Here is a 24,068-nt window from a genome sequence, read left to right on the forward strand (position 1 = left end):
GCTACTATCGCTCGCCTCAGGAAAACCACGACTCCAGCTGGATGTGCGCATAATAGTGTAATCACTCATAATTCTATTTTGTTTAATAAAAGAATTCGTTCTTGAGACTAGACGTCTCGAAAGCGAAGACTGGCACTCCTCAGTCTATCACGGACTGCTCGCAGGCCGATACTGAACAGAAGTACCCTTATCAAGGAGGCGTCACCTCTGGGCAAGCCTAGCATCAGTCCATTGACCCCCCCCCGAGTCACCATGATAGACGTTCTCCCAGACCAACAGCTTCCTTTGGCTCGAGGCGGGTCTTACGTGGAGGGCCTATGGATCTACGTCGGCTCAGCCAATAGGGTCAGGGCAGGGGGCGTGGCGGGAAGTTTGAAACTGGTAACTTCGGGAGTTGCGCCACGAGCTGTTGTGCACCCAGAGGTGGAATTGGAGCCCGGTAAGTGATTTGAATAATTTAATAAACAAGTTAGCGGGCTCGGCAGGCCCAGAATGAGCCATTTTGTCAGCTGCAGCGGTCATTAACTCCCCAGAGGCCTCTCGTCCCCCGCCAGGAAGTTTCTTCGCTGGAAACTGGGAAGATAGGGTGGTTTAGGGTTGAGGGTCCGACGTGGAAGGGGTAAGGGCTGAGACCTCAGTCACTTCTCACAGGCATTCCTTCCTCTTCCCGGGCTGGCCCTTGCCCCTACCCTGCAACTCCTGGTTGAGATGGGCTCAGCCAAGAGCGTCCCAGTCACACCAGCGCGGCCTCCGCCGCACAACAAGCATCTGGCTCGAGTGGCGGACCCCCGTTCACCTAGTGCTGGCATCCTGCGCACTCCCATCCAGGTACTCTGGGCCAGAGTGGGAAAGACAGAGAATGTCTGAATTCTTGGGCCTCTTCCTAACCTGATTTTGAGAGAGCCCTCATGTCCCCACCCTTATCCTGGCCTTATTTTCTGCATTCTCAATCTGTGTGGGGTAGACTGGATATCTGAGGGCCTTGGCAATTCCTTCCTGAAATATGGGGAGGAGAAGAGAGAAGAGTCAGGGCCCAGACTTGTTCTAGCCTATGGTCTTGACAGGTGGAGAGCTCTCCACAGCCAGGCCTACCAGCAGGGGAGCAACTGGAGGGTCTTAAACATGCCCAGGACTCAGATCCTCGCTCTCCTACTCTTGGTATTGCTCGGACCCCTATGAAGACCAGCAGTGGAGGTAAGTGTTGGGCCCAGGGAATGCTGATGAAACTGTCATCTATTATTCTTGGGTAGGGTCCATGAAGCCATTCTCTCAGGGATATTTAAAGGGTCCTCCATCCTCCTGCTTCAGACCCATCTCACTCTTATCTCAATGTTTTGTTCCCAGCCTGGGTATGGTGGCTTATGCCTGTAATCCCAGCACTTTGGAAGGCCAGGGTGGTCAGATCGCTTGAGCCCAGGAGTTCAAGACCAGCCTAGGCAACATGGCAAAACCCCATCTCTACAAAAAATGCACACACACACACACACAAAAGCACGGTGGCATGGGCCTGTGATCCCACCTACTCAGGAGGCTGAGGTGGGAGGATTTCTTGAGCCCACGAGGTCAAGGCTGCAGTGAACTGTGATCATGCCACTGCACTCCAAGCCCCATCTCAAAAAAAAGGAAAAGAAAAATTGCTCCCTTTCACCTTGATTTCCTTGATTTCTCTCTTCCCACTTACTCACCTGGGCATGAGTCCTAAGGTTCCTGTATCTTTTGCTCCTTGCTGAATGTTGCGTATCAGAAGGTCACTGTTCACTTCACTTTCTTCCTCTAGACCCCCCAAGCCCACTGGTGAAACAGCTGAGTGAAGTATTTGAAACTGAAGACTCTAAATCAAATCTTCCCCCAGAGCCTGTTCTGCCCCCGGAGGCACCTTTATCTTCTGAATTGGACTTGCCTCTGGGTACCCAGTTATCTGCTGAGGAACAGATGCCACCTTGGAACCAGACTGAGTTCCCCTCCAAACAGGTGTTTTCCAAGGAGGAAGCAAGACAGCCCACAGAAACCCCTGTGGCCAGCCAGAGCTCTGACAAGCCCTCAAGGGACCCTGAGACTCCCAGATCTTCAGGTACAGAATCTAAAGGCAAGATGTAGGAAAGATAAGCTAGGATAATGTTTTGGGATAAGGTCCATGGGTGAGTGTGGGAGGAATAAACTGTGAGTCCTAGTTTTAGGTCCTTGCGTTAACTCCTTACCCACCCCAGGTTCTATGCGCAATAGATGGAAACCAAACAGCAGCAAGGTACTAGGGAGATCCCCCCTCACCATCCTGCAGGATGACAACTCCCCTGGCACCCTGACACTACGACAGGTAAAGGAAGAGAAGGTGAAAGCTGTTATTAGGATATCCAACGTAGAGGGTGGGAGACCCTTTTACCCAGATCTTCCCTCTCCTGAACAGCAACCCCCCAACTCATATACTGCCGTTTTCAGGGTAAGCGGCCTTCACCCCTAAGTGAAAATGTTAGTGAACTAAAGGAAGGAGCCATTCTTGGAACTGGACGACCTCTGAAAACTGGAGGACGAACATGGGAACAATGCCAGGACCATGACAAGGAAAATCAGCACTTTCCCTTGGTGGAGAGCTAGGCCTTGCATGGCCCCAGCAATGCAATCACCCAGGGCCTGGTGGTGTCTGTGTCCTCTCACCCCTTCTTTCCCAGGGATACTGAGGAAAGGCTTGTTTTCTTAGACTCCTCCTCAGAGGACTCAGAGCTTTATTGGGCTTTCTTTGTGTCTTGTGTGTTTCTTTTATATTAAAGGAAGTGATTTTAAATGTTACTTTAAAAAGGTATATGTAAACCTTGCACCGAGTTTTCTGTGTGTAGAATGGCAGCCTAGAGACCTTGTGTTCCCTGGCCTGAGCCCACCGATGCTCTGAGCTTCCTTTGCACATCTCCCTTAAACCATGGTGTCCCCATGGCTCTGTCCTTGGCCCTTTCCTCCTGCTCTCCCTAGGTGTTTACTTCTAGGGCTTTAGCTATCACTTCCCTATATTCTGGTAACTTCCAGGTCTCTCTCTCTAACCCTGACCTTTATCCAGCTGCCCTATAAATACTTCAAAGTCAGTTTGTCTAAAACTGAATTCATGATCTTCCCCCAAAAGCTATTCCTCATGCCCTCTTCCCTATCCTTGTGAATGACAGCATTATCTACCCAGCCACCAAACTCAAACCTTGGCCATTATCTCAAATCCTTCCCTCCCAATATCCTCTATCCTAGCATTTGGTCACTAAATCCTGGTGATTCCACATTTTGTTTGTTTGCTTGTTTTCTTAGAGGCAGGGTCTTGCTCTGTCACCCAGGCTGGAGTGCAGTGGCACAATCACAGCTCACTGCAGCCTCAACCTCCTGAGCTCAAGTGATCCTCCTGTCTCAGTCTCTCGAGTAGCTGGGCTTACAGGCATGAGCCACCAGGCCTGGCTAATTTTTGTATTTTTTTTATACAGATGAGGTCTTGCCATATTGCCCAGGCTAGTTTCAAGCTCCTAGGCTCAAGTGATCTGCCTGCCTCAGCCTCGTGAAGTGCTGGGATGACAGGCATGAGCCACCATGCCCAGCCTGCCCAGGTAATTTTTAATTTTTTTTGTAGATACAGGGTCACACTATGGTGCTCAGGCTGATCTCAAATTCCAGGCCTCAGGAGATCCTCCTGCCAGCCTTCCAAGGCTCTAGGATTACAGGCATGAGCCACTGTTCCAGCTGATTCCATGTCTTTAATCTCTTCCTAATCCCTCTCCCTAACCCCTCTGTCCTGTCACTCTTGCATTTCTTGCCACCTGCCTCCTATCTTGTTTCCCTAGTGCCAGTCTTTCCTCCCTCCCTTTCATCAACCTACACTGCTTCTTTCCGAAAGATCTGGAGCAACCCTTTCTGAGAAGCATAACTGAACGTGTTACTACTCTGCTCAGAACTCCTTAATGGCTTCCCATTGCCCTTAGGAAAACGTCTGGACTCTCTGGCTTGGCATTTAAGACCTTTTATAATCTGATTCCTTCTCAATCTAACCCTCCCGTACAAACCCAAGGGCACCACAGGCAGGCCATAGCAAACTGCTGCACACACAGTCCCCCAGCCACCTGCTGAATACCTTCTCCCCCTGACCCATCTCAGGCCTCCTCCCATGAGCCCACAAGCTGTCCAGTACCTAGCCTTTATCACAGCACCTGTAACACATTACTGCCCTTAAATGGGACCTGGGTCTTTTGGGAACAGAAGGGAGTGGAAGGCAAACATCACAAATGTACCAGGGTGCTACACTTTATTGCAGTTGTCTTAGGAGAGAAAAAAAGGTAGAAAAAGGAGAAAGCATAAATAAGAAGAGGACCAGGACTCTAGTGGTGCCAGAGCCATAGTCACAGGGCCAAACACCTATACCACCCAGGTCTGGACAAAGGTCGTGGCTCCAGGGGAGGAATCCTAGGGCCTGGGTCCTCAGACTGAAGTCTGCTGGGCCTGCAAAGGGCTGGGGAGGGGCTGGTTGTCCTTGCTCATTAAGGGAGAGGCTGTGAGGACTGTGGGGAGGGAAGGCCATGGGAGGAGATGGGGCAGTTCTTTGCCCCTGTGTCCCTGATGCTTCCTCCCAAAGGCAGAGTCCCCATGCTCCCCAGTGCCCTCAAAGGAGAAAGCTTAGTGGGAATGGCACCTGGAATATAGAAGAGAACACCTGAATGAGATGGGGTCGGGGAGGGGCCGCTGAGCATCTTCACTGCCTTCCGCTTCCCTTTCTCTAGCCTCCTCAGTTCCAGATTTTGAGGAAGCTGTCCCAGGAACCTGTGGCCACAGCCATCCCATCAGCTGTGACTCCCAGGCAGCTGACCCTGTTGTCGTGGCCAGAGAGGATGCCTGAGCAAGAGGGAAAGGAGTCAGCCTGTCTCCAAGCTGATTTGGAAAGCAGTGTGTGCATGTGTGCAAGTGTGTGCGTGTGTGTGTCGGGGGTACGTGTGCATGCGTGCGTGTGTGTGCACGTGTGGGTGTGTGTATGTGTGTTTGTGCATGCGTGCCTGAGCACATGCATGCAGGGATCCTAGACTGGGTAGGCTAGGCTCAACCCCTGAAGAAGGCAGAGAGACTGAAAGAGGATTAGCCGTAGGGCAGGGGGTTCTCTCTCAAGAGCTTTGGTTGGGGGAGGGCTGGGATCAGGCAGAGAAAAGCTGGAAGCATCTGTGTACTCTGAAAAAAACTGAGGGCACCTTGACAGGTGCTGGAAAGCAGAAGGCAACTGTTCATCTGATTTCTTTGTTTCCAGATGAAGAAACTGAGGCCCACGGAGGAGTGACTTGTGCAAGGTCACTCAGAGTGAGCAACAGAATTAGGATTCGGATTCTGCCCCTGCCCAGTGTTATTTTCATCAGCACCTGGCCTCTTGATAGAGAAGAAGCCATCCTGTCTGACCAACTTCAGGCTAGTCTTAGATGAGCCCTAGGCAGGAGTCAGGGCCCTCGGGCCACTCTAGATCTTGATTCTGCCTTGATTCCATATTTCCCTGAGGCTGTCTTGCCTCTCAGTGGGTGCCCCTGAAATGCCAGGAACCCAGAACTGACTGGACAGTCATGGTCTACAGATCTAGGGCAGGGAGCAGCCATGGCATTGGGCAGGGGAGAGAGGTTGCTTAGAGCAACTGAGGGAAGACAGTCCTAGTTGGGAGCCAAGGGGTACTGGATTCCAGGAGTGGAGTCACCCAGGACAGCAGTAAGAGAGTCCAAAATGGGAGCTGATGGGGGTACAGAATGAGGAGGGAGGGCTGGAGAGGGGCCTTCCAGCTGAGGAAGCCGCAGCCAGGGCTGGCCCTTACCCACACGCTCGGACTTCATGGAGTCCCAGACATTGCAGTTGAAGTCGTCGTAGCCAGCGAACAGCAGGCGGCCACTGAGGGAGAAGGCCACGGACGTGATGCCGCAGATGATGCTCTCATGGGAGAAGCAGATCAGCTCTTGGTCCGCCCGCAGGTCAAACAAGCGGCAGGAAGCATCATCCGAACCCGTACAGATGGCCTCTCCATTGGGGAAGAACTGAGGGCATAGGTGGCAAGTGGGTCAGGGATCAGACCTGGGCAGCCCACAGCCTCTCCCGCCCTCTGGCTCCCACCTGACAGCTCCAGGGCAAGCCGCTGCTCTCAGCCTCTCTGCCTGTCCCTTCCTTGGTTTGGGATGAGAAGCAGCCCTGCCAACACGTACCACGTGCCACTGACTTCCCTATGCCCCTCGCCCGCTCTGCACTATACAGCGCTGCAGGCAGGCATCATTTCCATGTCACAGGCAAGAGCACCAAGGCTTGCCGGCAGTGACCTGGCTAGAAGGGCAGACGGAGGTTGTCCCAAACTCAGACTACACAAGTGGGCTGGATCAGGGTGTGTAAGAACAGGGTCAAGTACAAATGCAAGGCCTGAATCTCATTGCGAGGAAATGTCAGATAAACTCAAACGGAGGGAGAGTCTATAGAAAACTGGTTTGTACTCTTCAAAAATGTCAATGACATAAAAGACAATTAAAGGTGGGAAAACAGTTCCAGTTTAAAGGTGGTGACGAAAAAGATATGGCAAGGAAATGTCATGCATGTTTCTAGATTGGATCCTGGACAGAAAAAAACCATAGCTATTATGGACATTTTTGAGGCAGTTGGTGAAATTTGAATATAGACTGTAGACTATAGTATTGTGTCAATGTTAAATTTTCTGATTTTAAGAATCATACTGTGATTATGTTATAGAATGGCTTCGTTTTAGGAAGTACTTAAGGGGTAAGGAAACATGATGTCTGCAAACTACTTTTAAAAGACACAGAAAGAAAATGTGTATCTACATCTAAGTGTGTATGTGTGTGTGTATCTATGGCTATTTCTCTACAGAGAGAAAATGATAAAGCAAACGTGACAAAATGGACTGGGCGTGGTGGCTCATGCCTGTAATCCCAATATTTTGGGAGACTGAGGCAGGAGGATCGCTTGAGCTCAGAAGTTCCAGCTCAGCCTGGGCAACAGTGGGAACCCATCTCTACAAAAAAATCAAACATTAGCCAAGCGTGGTCGCACGCACGTGTAGTCCCAGCTACTCAGGAGGCTGTGGTGGGAGGATTGCTTGAACTTTGGAGGTTGAGGCTGCAGTGAGCCATGATTGTACCACTGCATCCAGACTGGGCAACAGTGTGAGACTCTGTCCCCAAAAAAAGAAAGAAAGAAAGGGCTAGGGAAGGCTGGGCACGGTGGCTCACACCTGTAATCCCAGCACTGCACTCTGGGAAGCTGAGGTGGGAAGATCGCCTCAGGTCAAGAGTTCAAGACCAGCCTGGCCAACATGGCAAAACCCCATCTCTACTAAAAATACAAAAATTAGCCAGGCATGGTGGCGCACACGTATAATCCCAGCTACTCAGGAGGCTAAGGCAGCAGAATGGCTCCAATCCAGGAGGCAGAGGTTGCAGTGAGTTGAGATTGCGCCACTGCACTCTAGCCTGGGCGACAGAGTGAGACTCTGTCTCAAAAAAAAAAAAAAAAAAAAGAAAGAAAGGGCTAGGGAAGCTACGGGAGGGGCAGAGGATGTGTATTATATGTGTTGTGGGGAGTGCGGGGGAAGGAGTTGGAGTCAAGCGGGGGCAGGGGGTGCACTCACACAGATGGCGTTGATGTCCGACTCGTGGCCAGTGAAAGTCTGACGGCAGGTCCCCTCTCGCACATCCCAGAGCTTGGCGCTGGCATCACAGGCCCCCGAAATGAAGAGATTGAAGTCAGGAGACACAGCCAGGCTCATGCAGTCACCCGTGTGTCCCACAAATACAGTCTTCTGCTGCCCAGTCTCAATGTCCCACAAGGCACTGCCAAAAGGGAGGGAGACTGTTAGAGAAAGGCCAGGCCAGGCCCACTCCCAAGCCCCAGCACCAACAACGTTCAGCCTCACCACGTGGTGTCCCCCGAGCTGGTCACAATATTGTTGTCATCCAGGAAGCGGCAGCAGGAGAGATAACCTGGAGGTGGTTAGGACAGTGCCCTGGCTGCATAGCCACAGCCCACTGGAAACCCAGGATTCCCTGAACCCCTCAGGAGGGGAGGAGAGGGTCTCTCCCTCACCTGTGTGAGCAGAAAGCTCCCGGCTGACCTTGACATTGCCCTCACGGGATTTGAGGTTGTAGATAGAACACATGTTGTCCAGCCCCCCACATGCCACAAAGTTCCCTGATGGGGCATAGGCACAGGTCATCACCCAGGAGGAGCGCAGTGGGATGGCATGCACCTGCAGGGAGGGTGGTTTGAGCAGAGATGGCACCGGAGCCAAGCTCCCAGCTGGGCAGAGGAGGGTAGGCATAGCGCCCCAGGAAGGATGCGGCGGTGGAGGCTCGGGAAGGCAGGGCTGGTACCTTGTTGGTGGTGTAGCTGTCCCACACGATCAGCTTTCCATCTTGCGAGGCACTTACCAGCAGCCTGGGGAGAGGGCATCCCATATTACACAAGCCTCTCCTTCCCGCCTTCCTCACTCCCGCTCTCCCCCTCCCATTCTCGGTTCCCCCCAAAGCCTCACTTGGAGTCAGTGGCCCAGTGCATGGCATAGATCTTGGCCAGGTGCCCCCTTAACGTCCGCCGTGTCCGCATCTGGACTCGTCCCACCACCTCTAGGCCAGACACCAGCTGCAGAGAGAGGGGCATTGAATATCGGGGTGAGCAGGTTACATGCCCGGATGTCTGTCACTGATCTATACAAGTTCCTGCTCTGTGCCAGGCTCCAGGTCAGGCCCCCAGCCTTAGAGAAATAAGCCTCTGTCCTGGAGTGTCTTAGACTGATGTGGGAAAGAGATGCATGCATGGCCAGGGGTGTGCTGCTAAGTGTTTAACAAGCACCTCTCCAGTGTTGGTGAGGAAGGTGGGAAGGTGATTTCCATGATATGAATCTTGCACGTTGACCAATTTCAAGCTGCCAATGTGAGGTCATTGGAAACAGATTTGGGAAGAGATGCACACGGTTGGCTCTTCCAAGCTGAGAGGAGCCTGCCGTCACCCACCACTGCAGCAGGGCTAGCTTTTTAACTGGGTGCCTGGGGCATCACCGTTACCCTGAACTGCACCTCCGGAAATTTGTGGTACTATGCCCCTTGAGCTCTAACCAGATTTTAGACTTAGGCTGGGGGTCCACAGTGAACAGACTTGATTTGCCATCACTTGCTTTGTTATCTTTTTTTAGAAAAATTAAAAACAATTTTTTTATATGAAGATGAGATCTCACTATGTTGCCCAGGCTGGTCTCAGACTCCTGAGCATAAGCGATCCTTCCACGTCAGTCTCCCAAAGTGCTGGGATTACAGGTGTGAACCACTACGCCCGGCCTGCTTTGTTATCTTGGGCAAGTTACTTCACCTCCCTGAGTCTGTTTACTCAAGGTGTAGAATGAGGCTTATCATAGCACCTACCTTACAGAGATATCATGAAATTAAATGACATTAGGTATTTATGCAGCTTAACCCAGTATCTGGCTCATAAAAAGTCTTCACTGTTAACATATTTAATCCAATCTAAGATGCATCACTAAGAATAGAAGATGCTGCCAATTCTAATTGAAACGATGATCCATTGTTGAATGCATCTTGATTTCAGAGATGTCAAAATGGGAAGAAATGTGCATCTTAGAATTAATAAAATACAGTAGAGAACACCAGCAATTACAGTCTACAAGGGCTTTATCATTTACAAAGTACTATCGCCTCTTCATCTTCAAGGCCCTGGGAGGGGGCTGTGGTGACTCTTGTCCTATGGACAAGAATAGGAACCGTGTCTGCATCTTTCCCATCCAATATGGTGCCTGGCTCAGAGCAGGTCCCACTAAATGTTGGCTGAATGAATTAATTAATGGGTTTCCTCACTCCAAGGACAGGCTGTACTAATGCTCGGAGCAACGGGCTATTGCAGCTCAGGGAGCTCCCTTCCCCTCCCCCAATGCCCTGCCTTAGGCAGGGACAGGGGGTCTTACCTCTGCCAGAGTAACGTCAGCACAGGCTTTCCTGGCATCCTGCAGGGAAAGCAGACATCAGGGGAGCAAGGGCAAGGTGGGGGTGGTGGGTGCATGGGCCTTCAAGGCAGGTTGGGCTTGGGGCACTGGGGCTTGGGGGTCTCAAATATGCAAGCCAAGTTTAGAAAGTCCCTGGTCACTTCTAGTCACTCAAGAGCAAACCCAGTCCCCTCCCCCTGAGCCACACTCCCTCATGTCCCCAGCTCTTTTCTGGGGCCCCAGTGGGAGGGCTCTGGAGTTACTGCAATCTGCTTCTTGAGCTGCTCCGCTTCCTGACGCAGTTGCTCCATCTCCCCCATGGCTGACAGGTCGAGGGGTAGCTCTGGCTCCTGCCAGGAACATGGGGTCCGTGTTGAGGAACCCCCACCAGGCTGTGCTTCTGCCCTTCATGCCCACACCAGACTCCAAGACACAGGGCAATGCCTGGGTGGCTGCACCCCCTCCCCAGCTAGGCTCTCCAAGTTTGGGGTCCTTTGCCTCCAGCCCCAGCCTGCCTGAGCCCTGCCTGCGCCCCAGCCCAGGAGAGCAGAGCCCAGGCCAGCTCCCTCTTACTTGGGCTCTGGCTGGACCTCGGCCGGGTTTCCAGCTCCGGTTCCTGGGAGCCTCCTTACTCCCTCAGCTGCGACGCTTGCGCCCGCCCGTCACCTGCCCAGGCTCTGCTGCCAGAGGAGCTGGCCTGGCCTGGCTCCGACCGGCGGGGGGTTGGGGGGGCCTGACAGGGAAGGGTAGAGCCAACCACAACGTCAGGCAAATGAAATCAGCTGGCAGGGGTGGGGGGAAGAGGACAGGGAGGGAGAGAGGTGTGTGGCTTCCAGAGACTTGGGCCCAGCCTGGAGGAGGGGTGGGGGCGGGATGTGGGGCCGTAGAGAGGAGCAGCCCCCACCACAAGCCCTGAGAGGGGAGGGGGGTGAAGGGGCGCTTCCCTGGTCAGTCTCTGCAGGCAGAGATAAGAGCATCAGGCCCCATGGGATTAGAGCAAAGCTGTGAGTAGATTAAGGGTTGGGGTTTGGGAGGGGTGCAAAGGAGCAGAAGCAACTACAGCTCCAGTGGCCACCCCGGTCCGGGCCCCCATCTGTGGTGATAATCTCAGCAGTCAGGGCCACTTAGCAAGCAGGCCAGAAGGTGGGATATAAGGGTGATAGATGGCCCCGTTGTCAGTACCTCAAACTGTGCTCCTTAGCTCAGGGTGGTGGGGAAGAGGGTTTGGTGAGTATGGGAGGGTACAGGCAGGAGCTGAGATTAGAAAGGACTGATCTGGATAATCCTTCTTCTCGACAAACCCCAACCAGCTGCCTCTGGGTCTGATCCTGTGGGGGGAGAAAGGTACAGGGGACCCACAGAGAACGATGGACAGGTCTGCCCGTTGTGGGTGGGCAAGGGAAGCCCCGCACCCTGCTGCCAGGCTGCGGCCTCGCCCCCTCCTTGCCCTCTTGCAGCTGTGAAAGCAGGAGTCAGAGAGAAAGCAGGCGGCCCTAAGTCTCAGCAAAAGCTCCGAGAGGGAAGACAGGGCTTAGACTTGGAGGCCTAAGGAGCAGCTGCCAGGGGCTTGGGTCATTTGCATGAGGGGAGCAGGTGGCTGAGATTTCCCTGACAAATCACAGGCTCCAGGGGCCCCGCCTCTGGGAGGCCCAAAGACACCTGTCTCCTCCCAGGCCAGCCAGAGCCACCCCCACCTCCAGCTATCACGGAATCTGTGATACACTCGACTGGCCCCTGGCTGAGGGATCTTCATGACCTTTATTGCACAGAGTGGGAGAGAGCAGCAGGGTTATGCCCGCAACCCCACCATCCTCTTCATGTAAAGCATCAGCCTCCTCCCCTGCCATTTCCGTTCAGGGAGACACAGTGTTCCCCATCTGTCCGGGGCTGCAGGTCCGGCAGCTGGGCCCAGTCCCGGCTCCCCAGCCCTGGTGAGCTCCAGGCTACCCTGTGCATTGTCTTCTGAGTCCAGGCCCTTGTGGGTCCCCAAGATGGTGGGGGTGCAGGGACAGAGAGCTTGCTGTTCTGCTCCTGATGTCACGCAGGGGCTTTCTGTGGGTCCTGGCATCAAGATGGCCTTGCACAAGTCAAGTGGCCCCATCCTCAAGGAGCTGGCTCAGCCACTCACAGCTCCTCCCGAACCCGAGGTGCCTTTCCAGCCTTGTCTTGGACCCTCTGGTGCCTGCGGCTAGGGGGCTCTGGGGAAGGGTCTTTGCTGGGCATTTCTTCCTCTTCCTCCTCCTCCTCCTCTGACTCCTGCAGCAGTTCTTTGGCTTCTATCCACTCCTGGGGTTGGGGAGGAGAATGTGGCCAGTTCCCTGCACCCACCTTCCCTGGGCCAGCTCAGCCCCTGCCCCTCACCGACTGTATGAGCCTTCTCAGGGGTGCCTGCCCACCCTTCATGCACCAGGAGAACCACATCCCTTCCTACCCCACTCCTTACCTGCTCCCTGTGCTCAGGTGCCCATGTGTGCCACAGCGCCAGGGCACAGCGCCGTCCCCGAGTCACGGCCCACACCCCATGGGGATTCTCCCCACCGGAGCTGAAGGCTACAAGGCGCCCACAGCGAGGACGCACCCGAGCCTGGGGGGATGAGGGCAGGTTCAGCTCCAGGGACCGGCTCTCTCAGAGAACTTGGCCCTCACTCCCTAGAGCAGGATGGGGACAGGGCCACAGAGAGGGTCAGCCCTCTCGCTATCACTTCCCACTCCTTAATTCAGGGACGAGCTTGGGGCGAATGGGAAATCAGCTTCAACTTGCAGAGCAAAAATGCCAGATTAAGGCAAGAGGAGTTGGAAACCAAAGGAAAAAGGGGTCTCCACGGAGGGTCTCCTGTTGGTTCCTGACCCCCGGTACCCTGATTTTTCCAACTCAGCCCTTTGAACCCAGGGTGTGAAGCAATCTGGGGGCGGGCATGCAGTACTAGACTCTGTGTAGAAGGGGATATGGATATTGGAGCCATTTTCACACCCCACACCCAGATGAAAAATCACTGCCCCTCTCCTCCTACCCAATCCTAGCCCCTGGCATCTAGAAATTTCCCACTTAACAGTCATTAATTGCTTATTATTACCAGGCACTGCCTCATTCTTTTAGGTACATTACCTAAATTACTTCCTACAATGACCCTTTAAAATAGGTACTATTGCCCAGGCGAGGTGGCTCACGCCTGTAATCCCAGCACTTTGGGAGGCTGAGGCGGGCAGATCACGAGGTCAGGAGATCGAAACCATCCTGGCTAACACGGTGAAACCCCGTCTCTGCTAAAAATACAAAAAATTAGCCAGGCGTGGTGGCAGACGCCTGTAGTCCCAGCTACTTGGGAGGATGAGGCAGGAGAACGGCATGAACCCGGGAGGCGGAGCTTGCAGTGAGCCAAGATCGCGCCACTGCACTCCAGCCTGGGTGACAGAGCGAGACTCCGTCTCAAAAAAAAAAAAAAAAAAGAAAAATAGGTGCTATTATTATCACCTCAATTTAGGAAACTAAACCTCAGAAAGGTTAAGAATGTGAGCCCCAGTCGAGGTGGCCCTGGTATCTGTGCACCAGCCACTGTGCTCATCTCACTGCAAAGAGGAAGGACTATTTCAAGTTCCCCAAATCCCTAGAATAGGGCATGGAGTCCTGGAGGCACCTGCAAGCTGTGCTTCATTCACCCTTCTTTAGGAGGTGAGACGAATAGTGATGGCAGGGTTGGGGGGCCCACCTGCAGACCTAGCTATGGAGGAAGCAGCGGGAGGGCTGGGGAGGCAGGGAAGTGAAAGGGTTAAAAGCACTGGCCATTTCCCTGCATTTGCCTCTGGAACCTTCTGTTTTGAATCCTGACCCCACAGCTGGGCCCTCTGTCACACCGTCACACCCCCCACTCCACGCACCGTGACAGTGAAGGCGTTGGGCTCCGTGAAGAACAGGTCCCCACCCTGGAAGTCATCGTTGAGGTAGAGGAGTCCACTGCGGAGGGAAAAAGGCAAGACGCAGTGAGACCCCAACCCAGGCCCAGGCCAGCAGTGGGATGACCTTTGTCTGCCCACCTGCCTGACCCCTAGAGGGGCTGCCCACCTGTAGTCCCGATAGGTGTAGGCGGGGGGCTCCCGCCAGCACTCTCCTGTGTCGGGGTCCAGGACACAATTGTCTGCGTGCACTGGGTGACTCAGGTCCATGCGCTGCTCTTGCTCTCCTAGGACACAAAGGGGTCTGGGGCTACCTCTGTGCCCCTGTGCCCATCTGCCACCCTGTGGGCTCATGCCATGCACATCCACCCTGGGGCTCTTGGGGGCAGTGTCCTGGGGGCAGGGCCTGAGCTTGGAGAAGAGCAGTGGGGGTCCCTGTCATACCTTCTATGGCGCTGCGGCACACCAGGTGGGTGAAGGACAGATGCAGGGGCCGTTCCGGGGAGAAGTAGGCCTGGGTCAAGGTCCGCACCCGCTCGCTCACCTCCAGAAGCAGCTTAGCCCCCTGACTGCCCACTGTCCCAGCCCGGGCCAGCTGCAGGCAGCGAAAGGCAGCACAGAAATGGAGGAAGGCAATGGGAAGGTGGTCTCAGCCCTAGCTCCTGCCCATCTCTGCTGCTCTCCACCCGGAGGTTTGGAGTCTCTCAGCATGCAGCTCTGTCCATCAGCCCAAACTGCTCCTTCTGTCTTTCCATGACAACAACCCCGGCCCCAGCTCTCAGAACATCCCTTTTCTCCATGCTGGGTCCTATCAGGTAGTCTCGGTCCCAAGAAAGCTCCTTCACAAAAGCCCAGGCCCTGGGGCCCGGCTTCCTGCACAGCCTCTCCTCCAGGTCTGGGCATCAGACGGATCCAGGTACCTCCTGTGCTCACCTGTGCAGCCTTAAGCACTGTGAGCCCCTCGAAGCGTTCATGGGGGGTGTGAGGGGAGCGGCGACCACGATAGCCAGACCTGGCTCCAGCCCCAGCTGCATCCTAAATAGGGAGGAGTTTACCGTGGTGTCACTCCCCCAGCCCCTCACTGTCTGCAGGGCTGCAAGACCCTCCCTCCGGCCCTCCCGCTCTCCAGAAGAAGCTAGATGCTCCCACAGTTCTGTTGCGGCTCCTCTTCCTGAATGCTGCTCCTTCCCAGAGAGTGCCCCCCGCCACGGCTGGCCGACTGTCCCTCTCTGGTACAGGCTGGAATCCTGCTTACCAAGGGGACTGTGGACAGAACTCGGGAGAGCTTCCTACAGCAGTAAGGGGGCCTCTGAGAGGGTAGGGACAGCTGGGAAAGTGGGGCAGAGCTGGGAACTAGGCAGGAAGGGCTTGATCATTAATCCCTGATGAGCCAAGAATAGAGGAGTCTCTCAGGAAACAGGACCCTAACAGGAAGTTCCACAGTTAGGCCAGGTCCCGGCAGGAAGCTGACTGGCGGTAGGGCGACAGCATCAGCGGGCTATCCCTCTCTGACCTCTTCCCACCTGACATTCTCTCAGGGAAACTGTGGACTCCGTGGCTCCCCCACTCCTTGATACTGAGTCACAATTACCCAGCCACCTATGTGACCAGTCTCACTACCTGGAGGTCTCCTAATATTTGGATGTCTACACTGGAATCATTCCCTTTTCTGACACCCATTTTTTTGTCCACTTTTTGAATCTGTTTAAGCACCACTATCTAGTTACCCCTGCATACAAATCTCACTTCTGAGAGACACCGAGTCACCCAAGCCATCTAACCTGGGTTTTTTGTTTTTTGCTTTTGAGACCGGGTCTTGCTCTATCACCCAGGCTGGGGTGCAGTGGCGCGATCATAGCTCACTGCAATCTCCACCTCCCAGGCTCCAGAGATCCTTCCAAGTAGGTGGGAGAATATAGGTGCATAGGCCCAGCTAATTTTTTGTATTTTTTGTAGAGACGGGGTTTTACCACAATGCTCAGGCTGGTCTGGAACTCCTGAGCTCAAGCCATCCACCCGCCTTAGCCTCCTGAAGTGCTGGGATTACAGGTGTGAGCCACCTCGCCAGCCAACAGTGGCACTTGTCAATTAGTCCGTTCTCGCGGTCTTTTCTCCTGCTGCATTCTACGCACTGCCACTAGAGGGATCTACCACTTCTACAGGTTACTCCAGACCCTGCACTTGGAGGTTCTACAGGAATGCAAAAGTCAACTGCTCCTAAAATCCTTCAGTAGCTGTCTACCATACACAGATAAAGTCCAAACTCCTTGGGAGGCCACAGAAGACCCTCACTGTCCCTGGGCCTTCATGTCTGGGCTCTCTCCCTCTTCCCCTATACTGCCTCTTGGTAACATACATCCTGATGATTCTATGTTCTTAATTAATTAATTTTTTTAAAAAAATTTATTTTTCGAGATGGAGTTTTGCTCTTGTTGACCAGGCTGGAGTGCAATGGCGGGATCTCGGCTCACTGCAACCTCTGCCTCCTGGGTTCAAGTGATTCTCCTGCCTCAGCCTCCCCAGTAGTTGGGATTATAGGCACCTGCCACCATGCCCACTAATTTTTTTTGTATTTTTAGTAGAGACCGGGTTTCACCATGCTGGCCAAGTTGGTCTTGAACTTCTGACCTCAAGTGATCCACCTGCCTTGACCTCCCAAAGTGCTGGGATTACAGGCATGAGCCACCACACCCAGCCAGTGATGATTCTATGTTCTAAGAGCTTTACCACGTGCTAACTCATTTAATCCTCACAACACTATGACAAAAACACTATTATTATCCCCATTTTATAGATGAGCAAACTAGGTTCAGAGATATTAAAATAAATTGCCCAAGATCACACAGGTAATGACTATTGGAGCTGGCCCTGCTCTCACCCCTGTGCTTGACTGCAGTTCCCAGAATGCACCTTGCTCTTGTCCCTCTTAGACTGATTCCACGCCCCCATCACCTGGTTAACTTATCCTTAAGACTGAGCTCAAACACCACCTCTCCAGCAAGCCTTCTGTAACTGCGCATTTCAGCACTTCTATCTGGATGAGTACATTTTTTTTTTCTTTTGAGACAGAGTTTCGCTCTTGCTGCCCAGGCTGGAGTGCAATGGCACAATAACAGCTCACCACAACCTCCACCTCTCAGGTTCAAACGCTTCTCCTGCCTCAGCCTCCCAAGTAGCTGGGATTACAGGCATGTGCCACTATGCCTGGCTAATTTTTTTGTATTTTTAGTAGAGACGGGGTTTCTCCGTATTGGTCAGGCTGGTCTCGAACTCCCGGCCTCAGGTGATCCACCCGCCTCAGCCTCCCAAAGTGCTGGGATTATAGGCATGAGCCACCGCACCCAGCCCAAGTACATACTTCTTTTACCAAACTTACCACCTGCTTATATTATGTATTTCCTTGTCTGTTTCCACCTCTACACTGGAGCTCCCAAAGGGCGGAGTCTATAATCATCTTCCTCTCCCTAGAACCTAGCAGTTTCTGGGGTACAGCAGCTACTCAATGAGTATGTTACTGAATGAGCACTAACCTGAGATAAGGGTTGAAGCTTCATAAATGGTAGCCTCAACCTGGTGAGTATGAGTCATTCAGCCCAAACTAGAAGGAGGGAAAGAAAGGCCTGCGTGTCTGCTGAGCCATCAGTCAAGCCAGTAACTAAACTCTTGGCTAACCAAGCAATCCTTACCTGCACACTCATCCATTTTTATGCCTTTGTGGTTTTTGTTTTGTTCTTCCTATCAATTTCTAGCAAAATTCGTAAAATTTGTAAAGAACATCCACCTGTGTCAGCTAAATTAAGACACGAAGGAACTTATCCGCAGCTGAGAGGCAGTGGTAAGCACAGTCCCGGTTGGATAATCAGGACAGGCAGAACGAGGGGGGCAGGCCAAGAGCAAGGGAACAGGCAGCTGTACCCAAGGGTCTTGAACGAACTGATGAACTTGCAGGTCTTCCTACCTTAGCCAGCTGCAGCAGCACCCCACACTCGGCTGGGGTGAGCAGCCCATCCAACACCGCCCGCTCCGACCCATTCAGCTGCCTGGAATCCTGGGTCAAGGTCACACCCTCCAGGAGAAGGACATCTGCCAGGGAAAAGACAGAGCAGAGGTGGCTGAGCAACCCCTAAGGGCAGGCAGAGCAGTAGCTGGCAGCCCCCAGACCCTCCAGGCTCCTGTCTCCTCCCTCCCAGGAACTCACCCTTCCAGTAGGTCAAGGGCTTTGGCTTCGGGGGCTCATGGTCCCAAGGCCTCTTCTCTTGATCCTCTCTCAGGGGTGAGAGATGTGCTCAGTGGGTGCACAGGACAGTCCAGACCCAGCCTCCCAGCTCAGGCCGAGTGCCTCCCACCACAGGGCATCTCCTACCTGAGCTTTTCTCTAAGTGCCTCAGGGATGAGAGCTGCAGGGGTCCAGGGGTCCTGTGACAGTCCAGAAAAGCATCATCATCCACCAAGATCAGACCCTGGGATCCCTGACATTAGAGCTGAAATATCTCGTTAAGGTCCTCCTGTTTCCAGAGAGGGAGACGGAGGTAGGAAGAGCCTGAGAATCAATGTCAGGCGCCCTGGGCAGTGGACCAAACTCTGTAACAAGTACCACTATAACTCCTATAGCACTTACTATCTATCGGCTGGGGGCTATTCTAAGAGCTTCATTCATGGAAATTGAATTTCTCCTTTAAAGTTCACAATAGTCTCATGAAACAGACAATATTAAAGTGCTCATTTTGTCATTGAGAGCCCTGAAATATGGAGAAGTAAAGTAACATGCTCAAGATCACACAGCTAGAAGTGACAGAGTTACTTTTTTGTTTGGTGGTTTTTTTTTTTTTTTTTTTGAGACAGAGTCTCACACTGTCGCCCAGGCTGGAGTGCTATGGTGCGATCTCGGCTCACTGCAACCTCTGCCTCCCGGGTTCAAGTGATTCTCTTGCCTCAGTCTCCCAAGAAGCTGGGATCATAGGCACCCGCCACCACGCCTGGCTAATTTTTTGTATTTTCAGTAGAGACAGAGTTTCACTATGTTGGCCAGGCTGATCTTGAATTCCTGACCAAGGCCCACTTCAGCCTCCCAAAGCAGAGTCAGGTTTTAAACTAGCCTCAGGCCAGGTGCAGTGGCTCACGCCTGTAATCCCAATACTTTGAGGGGCCGAGGCAGGTGGATCACCTGAAGTCAGGAATTCAAGACTAGCCTGGCCGACATGGTGAAACCCCGTCTCTACTAAAAATACAAAAATTAGCCAGGGAAGGTGGTGGGCACCTGTAATCCCAGCTACTCGGGAGGCTGAGGCAGAAGAATCACTTGAACCTGGGAGGTGGAGGTTGCAGTGAGCCAAGATCGCACCATTGCCCTCCAGCCTGGGTGACAGAGCGAGACTCTGTCTCCAAAAATTAAAATTAAAATTAAAAAATTAGCTTCAGAGTTCTCACTTTTAACCAGTGGTTCTCAAGCAGGATACTTCTGCCCCCCAGGGGTCAATTAAGCAAAGTCTGGAAACATCATTGATTGTCATGACTCAGGGGCTGTCAATGTGCTATTGATCTCTACTGGGTAGAGACCAGGGAAGCTGTTGAATACCCTCCAAGGCATAGGACAGGCCCTGCCCTCTGCCCCAACAAAGCATTATCCAAAATGTCAGATCCAAAATATCAGTAGTGCCAGGAAGGCTGAGAACACCTGCTTTATGCCCTAGTCCTAGCCACAGATAACCTCTGCCCCGCAGTTTCCTCTCATAACTACAAGAAGAGAAATAAAAGCAGCAGTAACAGAGCTTTCTATGTTGTTATCAAATGATGTGGTTTCAACAACCCTGTGACAACCCTGTGAAATAGATGTGATTATTCCAACTTACAGGTAAGGAAGTTGAGGCAGAGGCAAGTTGAAGTTCAGAGACGTTTGGGGCAGAGGAGGACTGACACTTAGGCCTGTGTGACCCCAAAGCTGCCCTAACGACAGGCACACTGTCTCTGTCCCTGTAAAACTGGGATGGCAGACACTTCTCCAAGCCTCATGGTGGAAAAGTGGAAAACTCTGTTGCAAACCAAAGTGCCATCCCTCCTGGGAGTGCGGAGGGGTGGGATGGGACAGAAGCAGAATGACTCACAGGATCCTTGAAGCTGGTCCCCAGGTGCTCCATGGCATAGTAGAGCTGCCTCTTCTCCCCCAGGGATCGGAGGATGAAGCGTTGGATGTCCTGAGGGTGAGATGATGAGCAGTGAAGCGGGGCTGAAGGAGGGCAGGGAAACCCAGGCTCTAGGGCACTGCCTGGGTGCTCCATGCTCCCTGAACCTGGCACCATGCCCCCGGTTCCTCCGTTCAACGTTCCCCCTCAGCAGCTTCAGAGCGTCTGGGCTCAAACTGGAAAGGGTGTAGGGGGTGGGAGTGTGTGTGAGTGTGTGGGGGTGTGTGTGCATGAGCTCGGGGGCTGGTGGCAGGCAGGAGTGAGGTAAAGGCAAGAGAGATGGGACTGAGGGCTGGAATCGGAACTCCAGGCTGCCGTGGGGAGCAGGGAGTGGAGATGGAAGTCGGATGCTGGACTTGGAGTCCTCTGGGTGACTAGAATGCCTGGCTAAGAGGTCAGCAGGGGGTGGGGGTCCAGGTTACTTCTCAGGTCTATTTGTTTGATTTGGGGCTACCTCCCAGGTACGTGTGGAGAGGGGGTTACCTCTCTGGGTCCGAGGCCAGGTCTCGGCTCTCCCAGCTGGGCCTGGTACTGGTTCAGAGCCCTCTTGGCAGCCTCATCATCCGGGTAGAAGAGCAGGACACTCAGGACATTTTCTATAGCCTGGGACAGATTGCCCACTGGAGAGGGAGTGACAAGGTCAGGGGTCAGGGGATAAAGACTTAGAGCACATTGATCCTTGGGGCAGAGGCAGTGCTGGAGAAGGTGGTCTCCAGAGGCCAGCCGGCCAACTCCAAAAGCCCCCCTCCCACTGGCAGACAAGTTCAACTGCCGGTTCTTTCAAACGCTGGTGCAAACATACCTTAGCTGGAGATTTCAAAGAAGAGCAAGAGGGAGGAAAATAAAGGAAGGTGAGAAGCAGCAAGGCAGAAGGAAGCCCATCTCCTGAGCTTGTCACAGGCGCCAAAGGAGAGCAAATTAGAGTCCTTGTGAAGTGATGGTTCCCATGGAGCCCTGACAGTGAAACTACAAATCCAGAGACAGATGGGAGGGATAGAGAGATGGAGCTCAGGATAGCAGCAGAGGCAAATCTTCACTCCGCGTTTCCACCCTTCCCAAACTGACCCTGAGCATGGGCCTCATGTAGCCGCCTCAGCTGGCTGGGAAGGAAGTCTGGGACAGGGAAGCTGCGACCAGGGCGTGTGGCTGTTTCCCCTACACAGCGTTGCCGGCACTGCAGGACCTGAATCCAGTGTCCTGCAGAGGAGACCCATGAGCCATTCAGCTTGTTCATGCCCCTCCCTGGGCACCGACCCACCCCCCACACACACTCCCAGCCCCGTACTTGCAATGGCCTCATAGAGGCCCCCCTGGCTCCCAGCCTCATCCTCCTCTTCTTCAGCCCCCTCCTGCTCCTCAGGCCCCTGGCAGTCAGCACGGCAGCTCTCCATCTGGGCCAGGCTCCCCTGCAGGGCCTCCTCTAGCCTGGGCAGTGCCAGTCCTGCCTCCTGGCGCTCCAGTAGCTCCAGGCCGGTGTCATAGGCTGCCTGTTGGGGAAGGGAGCAGTCACCTGAGATCCAGGGGGTTGCCAAACTGGGAGGTAGAGAGGAGAGCGGTGTTGGTCTCATTTGGGGCAAGGACTCCATGTCCCTCTTCACCATGGAGAAGAATAAGGATGGGCCTCAGAATCATAATGTTGGAACATCAGACTTCCGCGATCATCCAGGAAGGAAACGAAGTCCTAGAGAAGGACTCCCCACCAGGGTCACTGAGGATCATTACCCCATCTCCGCACGCTGAAGCAGCACAATGCAGCAGTTTAGTGAGGCCTGTGTATCCAGCCAGGAAAAGGCTGGGGGCAAGACAGGGGTGGTGCTGGGGGTCTCACCCAGTGTGGCGGCGTCTCCAGGTCCCGGAAGCTCTGGGGCTGAACTCCCGACATTCGTCTGTACTTAGCCATGTCCTCTCGCATCTGCAGGTGCATAGGGTTTGCTACAAAGAAGGTGTGTGCTGCGGCGGCTGCCAGATCCAGCTTCTTCAACTGAGGAGGCGGAGGGAGGAGGGCATCAGAGCCCTGGGATGGAGGTCACACCTCTGCTCCCTGGTCGGCCTCCCCACCCTACCCCAGACACACACTCTGGGTGCCCAAGAGCCTCATGGAAGACTGGCCAATAAGAACCGCCCCACCGCCCAAATTGCAGACCCCCTAGAAGCCAGAACATTGGGACTCTCAGAAGGCTGACACCGAAGGAAAGGGGGTCTAAAGACGTAGGAGTTGGGTGGGACCTGGGCCTCAGGACTTCAGGCCCTCAATTTGGGAGACCAGGTGGAAGTGATGGGCTTAAGTGAGGTGGGGAAGCGGGGGAGACCTCAGCGACCAGCAAAACCCGCAGGTCTCTAGGACCCTGAGCTGAGGTGAGTGCAACCGGCGCCCCGCTTCCCCAGCCACGTAGGCAACTGCTGCGGTACCGGCGGCTGCGGCGTGCTGTCCCCTCCCTGCCCGCAGAGGTCTGGCCTCGGAGGCCTCCAACCTTGCCTCCGTCTGCTCCTTCCTTTCCGAAGCTACCTCCTGCCCCAAGCGAAGGTTCACACTCACCACCACCCCCGACACACACACACCCACGCACACTTCCCGTCCGACAGCCGGTTTCGCCCCCACCGCCTCCGCTTCATTCCTAGGAAGAGGCGGCCCTGTCCCTCCATCTTCGATCTGCTCCCGACCCGCCTCACGACCTCCCCGCCCCATTCCCACTCTGCTCGCACTCCCCCTCGGCTGCTCTTCCGCGATCTCAACAGGTCCTCGCGGTCGCTTAGCCAGCTCCAAAGCAGAGGCCGGCGGTACGCCCCCCAGCCCCGTCCGGGGTCCGGGCAACAGCATTGCGCCTACTACTGGGCATCGTAAAGTAGGACAGCGTCGTGGTGAGGGCTGGGACCCTCGGAGCTGCCCGGCCCGCTCCCCACCTGGTAATAGGCCCTCTGCAGGTAGTTGTAGGGCTCCCGACGGCGGAAGGCGTCCCGGAGCGTGCTCCCCACGCGAAGCCGCGCCGCGCCCCCAGGGCCCAGCCTCCGTGCTGCGCACTGGGTCAGGCAGTCTGCGCGGCGGAGCGCTGCACGGAGGAGCTGTCGCTCCCAGGACCCCTGCGTGGGTCCCGGCCCGGAGTCGGGCTCCGGGGCCCCGAGAAGCACGGCGGGGAGCGCGGCGCCCGGCTCGGCCGCGCAGCTCGCCCCGCAATCCAGCCGCACCCGGCCCAGCGCCGCCTGGCTCCGCAGCGCCTCCCGCAGCAGCGCCACGGCCGGCGCCCAAGCCCCGGCCGCGTAGGCGCGCAGCCCGTCCGCGTAGAGCAAGTCGGGAGCCTGCGGGGGCGCTCCCGGGGACAGCTGGGCCAGGCCGGGGGGCTCAGGGGACCCCGGGGGAGGCAGCAGCAGCAGTAACAGCAGCGGCCGGAGGAGCCGGAGCATGATGTCGGAGCCGCCGGCCGCCGAGGGGAAATGCGGGAGCCGAGAGGGAGGGAGAGGAAAGGGGGGAAGGGGGAGGGAGGGGAAGGAAGGAGAGGTGGAGAGGCGGAGGGAGAGGGAGAAGGAATGAGGGAGGCCGAGAGAGAGAGATGGGGCTGAGACCCGATGGTGGGAGAGGCCCATGTGAAAGATGGAGAAAGAAGAATGCCGAGTGGAGAAAGCTGATCTAGTGTGGAACGAGAGGGAGAAACTGGGAGGAAGGGGGCAAAAGGCGGGAACTGGAGCAGGCCTGGGCATCCATGGAGGACCAGCGGTGACTTCAGCCCCTGAGGTCTGGAGGTAACTGCTGGGGCAGTGTTCCCTCCACACACACGCTTCTGGGTCCAGAAAAAGGACTGTGGACGCGGACCCCCGCTCCTCCCCCTCCCCCCTCCCCACACACACTCACCCACCCTTACACTCCTTTGGAGAAAGAGCTTTAAAATGCAGCAGGGAGGAGGTGTCCAGGCCCGGGACACTACGTCAGCCCCAAACCCTTTTCTGCCCATAGAGTGAGCCCCTGGATGGATTTGGGGTTAGAAGGAGAGTTGGGCACTGGGACTGGAGCCACGCTCTAAAATCACCTCAACAAA

General features: G+C 54.6%; 3 protein-coding genes across 12 annotated transcripts; 1 reads left to right on the top strand and 2 right to left on the bottom strand.

The window, feature by feature from the left end:
• Positions 1-210: 210 nt before the first annotated feature.
• Positions 211-6,881, top strand: LOC105484205 (cell division cycle associated 3). Of its 7 annotated transcripts, none has more exons than XM_011745633.2 (7): positions 211-439; positions 652-828; positions 1,065-1,194; positions 1,778-2,071; positions 2,208-2,329; positions 2,437-3,572; positions 4,737-6,881. In XM_011745633.2, exons 2-6 carry the CDS (start codon positions 709-711, stop codon positions 2,590-2,592), a joined length of 822 nt encoding a protein of 273 aa, XP_011743935.1. In that variant the 5' UTR covers positions 211-439; positions 652-708; the 3' UTR covers positions 2,593-3,572; positions 4,737-6,881. The 7 variants fall into 7 exon arrangements, with proteins under 7 accessions (XP_011743935.1, XP_011743936.1, XP_070928393.1 ...); XM_011745634.3 differs by having other exon boundaries at positions 2,208-2,314; XM_071072292.1 differs by having other exon boundaries at positions 2,224-2,314.
• Positions 4,241-11,561, bottom strand: LOC105484206 (G protein subunit beta 3). Its single transcript, XM_011745638.3, has 10 exons — positions 10,544-11,561; positions 10,234-10,320; positions 9,953-9,991; positions 8,513-8,619; positions 8,352-8,415; positions 8,065-8,227; positions 7,895-7,961; positions 7,610-7,811; positions 5,798-6,014; positions 4,241-4,848 (listed from the first exon to the last, which is right to left on the bottom strand). The coding sequence occupies exons 2-10, from the start codon at positions 10,288-10,290 to the stop codon at positions 4,742-4,744; spliced, it is 1,023 nt and encodes a 340-aa protein (XP_011743940.1). The 5' UTR covers positions 10,291-10,320; positions 10,544-11,561; the 3' UTR covers positions 4,241-4,741.
• A 148-nt stretch (positions 11,562-11,709) lies between these two features.
• On the bottom strand, positions 11,710-23,844 carry LOC105484207 (prolyl 3-hydroxylase 3). 4 transcript variants are annotated; one of them, XM_011745640.3, is made up of 15 exons: positions 22,942-23,843; positions 21,869-22,021; positions 21,326-21,527; positions 21,106-21,237; positions 20,524-20,660; positions 19,963-20,052; positions 18,225-18,277; positions 18,060-18,127; positions 17,820-17,944; positions 14,795-14,896; positions 14,306-14,456; positions 14,031-14,148; positions 13,847-13,922; positions 12,414-12,554; positions 11,710-12,256 (listed from the first exon to the last, which is right to left on the bottom strand). In XM_011745640.3, exons 1-15 carry the CDS (start codon positions 23,731-23,733, stop codon positions 12,095-12,097), a joined length of 2,502 nt encoding a protein of 833 aa, XP_011743942.3. In that variant the 5' UTR covers positions 23,734-23,843; the 3' UTR covers positions 11,710-12,094. The 4 variants fall into 4 exon arrangements, with proteins under 4 accessions (XP_011743942.3, XP_070928391.1, XP_011743943.3 ...); XM_071072290.1 differs by having other exon boundaries at positions 11,710-12,554; positions 22,942-23,844; XM_011745641.3 differs by lacking the exon at positions 11,710-12,256 and having other exon boundaries at positions 12,418-12,619; positions 22,942-23,844.
• Positions 23,845-24,068: the final 224 nt, after the last annotated feature.

This window comes from Macaca nemestrina, chromosome 10, assembly GCF_043159975.1.
Source record: "Macaca nemestrina isolate mMacNem1 chromosome 10, mMacNem.hap1, whole genome shotgun sequence".
NCBI classification, from domain to species: Eukaryota; Metazoa; Chordata; class Mammalia; order Primates; family Cercopithecidae; genus Macaca; species Macaca nemestrina.

What these genes read in the sequence shown, in the direction of transcription:
- LOC105484206 (XM_011745638.3), bottom strand. Translation starts at nt 10,290, where the DNA reads ATGGGGGAGATGGAGCAACTGCGTCAGGAAGCGGAGCAGCTCAAGAAG. An exon ending in GGAGCTTTCTGCTCACACAG is followed by an intron (nt 7,962 to 8,064) that starts GTGAGGGAGAGA and finishes AACCACCTCCAG; the next exon opens with GTTATCTCTCCTGCTGCCGC. An exon ending in CGGACATCAACGCCATCTGT is followed by an intron (nt 6,015 to 7,609) that starts GTGAGTGCACCC and finishes CTATGCCCTCAG; the next exon opens with TTCTTCCCCAATGGAGAGGC.
- LOC105484207 (XM_071072290.1), bottom strand. Translation starts at nt 23,733, where the DNA reads ATGCCCAGGCCTGCTCCAGTTCCCGCCTTTTGCCCCCTTCCTCCCAGT. An exon ending in CAGTGCTTAAGGCTGCACAG is followed by an intron (nt 14,457 to 14,794) that starts GTGAGCACAGGA and finishes CGCTGCCTGCAG; the next exon opens with CTGGCCCGGGCTGGGACAGT. An exon ending in GTGCCGCAGCGCCATAGAAG is followed by an intron (nt 14,149 to 14,305) that starts GTATGACAGGGA and finishes TTTGTGTCCTAG; the next exon opens with GAGAGCAAGAGCAGCGCATG.
- LOC105484205 (XM_011745633.2), top strand. Translation starts at nt 709, where the DNA reads ATGGGCTCAGCCAAGAGCGTCCCAGTCACACCAGCGCGGCCTCCGCCG. An exon ending in TGAGACTCCCAGATCTTCAG is followed by an intron (nt 2,072 to 2,207) that starts GTACAGAATCTA and finishes TACCCACCCCAG; the next exon opens with GTTCTATGCGCAATAGATGG. An exon ending in GACAGGTAAAGGAAGAGAAG is followed by an intron (nt 2,330 to 2,436) that starts GTGAAAGCTGTT and finishes TGCCGTTTTCAG; the next exon opens with GGTAAGCGGCCTTCACCCCT.